Raw genomic sequence first — 4,599 nt, 5'->3', positions numbered from 1 at the left:
TGTACATATATTATACATATAACGTCACATAAATAGTTAGCGAGGTAGTACATAAAAGCATAGGAAAAATGAGCAAAGCAAGTACCAGCGAATCGGACACCGGAACCGTTATTGATTTAGATGCATTATTTACCCTACAGTTAGAGCGATGCGAGACACTTAAGCAAATTTTAAAGAATTTTAAAAAGGACCCAAATACGAGAAAAACTAGGGTATACTGCCAGGTTCGCCTTGAAAAGATGGAAGCAGTACATGGAGAATTTAACAAAACTCACACCACCATTGTACACCATGACACCAGTCGGAAATCGCAATATTTTACTGACAGGGTAGCTTCGGAGTTTGAAGAACGCTATTTCGATAGCCGGGTTGCACTTTTAGAAGCATACAACGAACAAACGCCTTCATCTTCGGAGCAATCTGCCGGTTCTCAACTGCAAGTTCCAAAAAAAATGTCACCAATCGAAATGCTAAAACTACCGTTGCCATCGTTCTCTGGCAAATATATCGAATGGCCGGCGTTTCATGATGCATTTGTCCGACTGATCCACACCAACACCGACTTAAGTGCTATTCAAAAATTTCACTTTTTAAAGAAGGCACTGCCAGCAGAAAACGATGTAGATGTTCAGCAAATGGCCTTAACTGAGACCAACTATGGAACTGCCTGGGATTTAATTGTAAATCGTTATAATAATCCTCGTCTACTATTCATGCACCACATGAACAAGCTCTTTACCCCATCTGCAGTTACTAAAGAGTGCTCAGATGACATCAAGTCTTTACTCAATGTAGCAAAGGTCTGTATAAATGAGTTCAGTCGTTTGAAAATACCTATTTCACAGGGCAATCAGTGGATTGCGTACCTTTTGTCAACAAAGTTGCCAAAGGATACCCATCAAGCTTGGGAATATCACCTCGGCAGTGACGTTAACATCCCCACCTTTGAAATGTTAGAAGCATTTTTAAATAAGCGTCTGGTGACAATCAATGTGATTGAAAATAGGAACATTTCGTGTGGTAATAACTCACTGTCAAAGACCAGCAATGTGGCTGATAATACTTCGTCAACTAAACGCCAAAGTCGACCTCCAAAGGCTTTATACAGACATAATAGTAATAGTTTTCACGCCACTAGTCAACCGAAAAACGTCAATTCATGCTTTCTGTGTGGCGAAGCACACATTCTGCGGCGCTGTACCAAATTCCTCGCCAAAGATTGCTTTGAGAGAAAGTCTATCGCGGACAAAGCAAAACTTTGTTTAAATTGCCTGAGCAGGGCTCATTCAGTTTCCCGTTGCACCAGCACGAAGAACTGTCTACAGTGTAGCCAAAGACACCACACTCTTCTACATTTTCCAATGTCAAAGCCCCCACAGCAAAATGAATCCACTCGATCACACGAGGGTGGCAAATCTCAAATAGCTTTAAACCCATCAGCTCAAACCTTTCAAGTTGAAAGCACTCAGAGTCAGACCACGACTCATCAAAACCCCACGTCATCCAGGTTAACGCACACTGTTCAGCTTCTTACAGAACCGTCACAGAAGCAGACTCGTAAGGTGCTTTTAGCCACCGCTCTCGTCACGATCAAGAACGACGGCACGGGTCAGTCCATGGTAGTACGTGCGCTATTAGATCAAGGCTCTGAATGCACACTTATTTCAGAGCATGCCGTTCAAACACTCTGTTTGACACGCAACCGTGCTTTGGCAGAACTGTGAATTTCATAATGCACTCATATGTGAACCCTAACTACCATGTCGCGGTCGATACCGCCTTTGTTTTAAAGGCGCTCACCAATAAATTGCCAAGTCAAACAATTGAGCCAAACCAATGGGCTCATATTCGAGGACTGCAGTTAGCAGATCCTACGTACTACCAGCCACGTCGTATAGACTTACTTCTGGGTGCCGACATGTTCGCTAACCTTTTATTGCCAGAAACACGTATTGGAGGACTTTATGAACCAATAGCCCAGCGCACCCATCTGGGATGGATATTGTCTGGCAATACTACTTCCACCCCCAAAGTTGATGCTGTTAGTCTTCATTGCAACCATGTCACTCTCGAGCTGGAATCACTTGTACAACGTTTTTTCGAAATCGATCAAGTACCGACCGAGAGATCTCTCTCGCAAGAAGAAAACTGGTGTGAAACACATTTTCAACAAACGCATATGCGGCAACCAAATGGGAAATATTTAGTGAGACTTCCATTGAAAAATTTGTTTGATGAATCTCAAACCCTCGGTAAATCCAAAAAAATTGCACTCAACCGCTTTCATTCACTGGAGCGAAAACTACAACGCAACGATGAATTGCGAGCCCGGTATGAAGGGTGCATTCGGGAATATTTCACCCTGAATCAAATAACTCCTGCTACGACAACTGAGGAGCAGCATTCCGTCAAACGTGCCTCAAGTGCTCCAACAGTCGCATCATGTGTATTACCTCACCACGATGTGATCAAAGAGGAAAGTCTAACCACAAAGCTAAGAATCGTGTTTGACGCCTCGTGCAAGACTAGCAATGGCAAATCGTTAAATGACGTACTGTGTGTGGGACCCGCACCTTAAAATGATCTGCCAGCAGTAGTTTTAAATTGGAGAAAACACAAATTTGCGTTTACATCTGATATCCAAAAAATGTATCGGTGCATAGACATGCACACAGATGACTCGCAATATCAACGCATTTTGTGGCGAAACGAAGCAAATGAAATTCAGGAGTATTGTCTCACGACAGTCACATTTGGGACTGCTTCCGCTCCATATACCGCGATACGAATCCTCCACCAACTGGCTGAAGACGAAAGTACATCGTATCCGTTAGCAGCACCTGTCCTTCGGACTGAAATGTATGTTGACGACGTACTATCTGGCGGTCACTCCGTTGAGATCGCCACCGAAATTCGCAAACAAGTAACCTTAGCATTGCGCTCCGCTGGCATGGAACTTCGAAAATGGAGCAGCAACTCATCGGCGGTGCTGGACGGTATTCCCACCGAAAACAGGTCAGACAGTAATGCCTTACAGTTAAATAGCAGCGATACCGTTAAAACCCTTGGCATTCTGTGGCAACCGAAAAAGGACGTTTTTAAATTCCGGCTCAACTTCGAAATTGATTTTACTGCCACCAAACGGTCAGTGCTCTCAACTATAGCTCGTCTGTACGACCCACTGGGATTAATTACACCGGTTATTGTAGCAGCCAAAATCATCCTGAAATCGGTATGGTCCTTTAAGGTACAACGCGATGAGCACACGTTCACACCATTGGCATGGGATGAAACGCTACGAACAAATCTAAATCACCAATGGCAACGTTTTCTAAATACTGTATCGGAGATGCCCTGCATCACGGTGCCGAGATGGTTGAACTATGAGCCAAATCATGTTAAATCATTACAACTCCATTTTGCGATGGCTCGACAGCTGCATATGCAGCATGTGTTTATCTACGGGTAGAATGCAGTGATGGTAAAATTTTTACAACGCTTCTCATCGCAAAAAGCAGAGTCACCCCGACAAAACCGTTGACTATACCACGCGTCGAGTTGTGCGGAGCAGTGCTGGCGACTGAATTAATGGAATGGACCAAAAAATCATTGTCATTACCGTATACAAATCTAAAAACATTTTATTGGACCGATGCTACGATTGTGCCTTACTGGATAAATGGCGATCCGAATCGATGGCAAACATGGGTTTCAAACCGAGTTGGCAAGATACTACAAACCTCTTCACCGTCACAATGGAGTCACGTCGATACTATGCAAAATCCAGCTGATTGCGCAACCCGAGGCCTAACACCAGTCAGTTTATCAACTTTCAGGCTATGGTGGTCCGGCCCAGAGTGGTTGCTGTCAGATGAAGATTCCTGGCCGAAATTTAGCACGACTGAATTGCACATCAACGAAGAAATAGCTGAAGTTAAAAGGAAGCCGCTTCAAGCAAATTTCACGATTTGTCAAGACTTCGTTATTCTTCGGTACTCGTCGCTAACGAAAACCGTACGCGTTTGTGCGTACATTCTCCGTTTCGTGCAGAATAGCCAAGTTCAGAGCTGTGCCCGCATAAGTGGACCTTTGTCGGTTACCGAGCTAAACCAAAGTCTAGCAAAGGTTGTCAGGCTCGTACAACAAGAAACATTCAACACCGAAGTACACAACGTTCGCAATAAAAAACCTGTTCCACATAGAAGCAAGCTTACTGGCTTAACTCCGTTTCTTGATGAGCAGCAAATTCTTCGTGTGCGTGGGCGAATTCAGCGCTCTAATCTTCCATTTGATCAGAAGCACCCCATCATTTTACCAAGTAAGCATCATTTCACTAGTTTGGTTATCACTCACGCGCACTTAACGACATTACATGGTGGTGCGCAGCTTACCTTAACATATTTAAGACAGCGGTTTTGGATAATAAATGCCAACTTCGAAAATGCATTAAATGTGTTAGAAATAAGCCGGAAGTTGGTAGTCAACTGATGGGCGAACTTCCATTCCATCGAGTCAATCCACCACAACGACCGTTCCTCGCAACAGGCGTCGATTACACCGGCGCAATCGAGCTTAAATCGTCTAGATTTCGTGGAAATA

The 4,599-nt window shown here is 43.9% G+C and overlaps 2 protein-coding genes across 2 annotated transcripts; both read left to right on the top strand.

Annotated features, from left to right (window-relative positions):
- Positions 1-1,732: 1,732 nt before the first annotated feature.
- On the top strand, positions 1,733-2,578 carry LOC118756598. Its single transcript, XM_036491351.1, has one exon. The coding sequence runs from the start codon at positions 1,733-1,735 to the stop codon at positions 2,576-2,578; it is 846 nt and encodes a 281-aa protein (XP_036347244.1).
- An 87-nt stretch (positions 2,579-2,665) lies between these two features.
- On the top strand, positions 2,666-3,469 carry LOC118756599. Its single transcript, XM_036491352.1, has one exon. It carries the CDS (start codon positions 2,666-2,668, stop codon positions 3,467-3,469), a length of 804 nt encoding a protein of 267 aa, XP_036347245.1.
- Positions 3,470-4,599: the final 1,130 nt, after the last annotated feature.

The sequence above is a fragment of the Rhagoletis pomonella genome, unplaced genomic scaffold, assembly GCF_013731165.1.
Source record: "Rhagoletis pomonella isolate Grant_MI unplaced genomic scaffold, Rhpom_1.0 Rhpom_scaffold_11053, whole genome shotgun sequence".
Classification (NCBI taxonomy): domain Eukaryota; kingdom Metazoa; phylum Arthropoda; class Insecta; order Diptera; family Tephritidae; genus Rhagoletis; species Rhagoletis pomonella.
Note: the sequence above shows the minus strand (reverse complement) of the source record. Positions and strands in the feature narration are given on the sequence as shown.

Bases quoted from the DNA above. Each gene is read 5' to 3' on its own strand.
- LOC118756598 (XM_036491351.1), top strand. From the start codon at position 1,733: ATGCACTCATATGTGAACCCTAACTACCATGTCGCGGTCGATACCGCC.
- LOC118756599 (XM_036491352.1), top strand. From the start codon at position 2,666: ATGCACACAGATGACTCGCAATATCAACGCATTTTGTGGCGAAACGAA.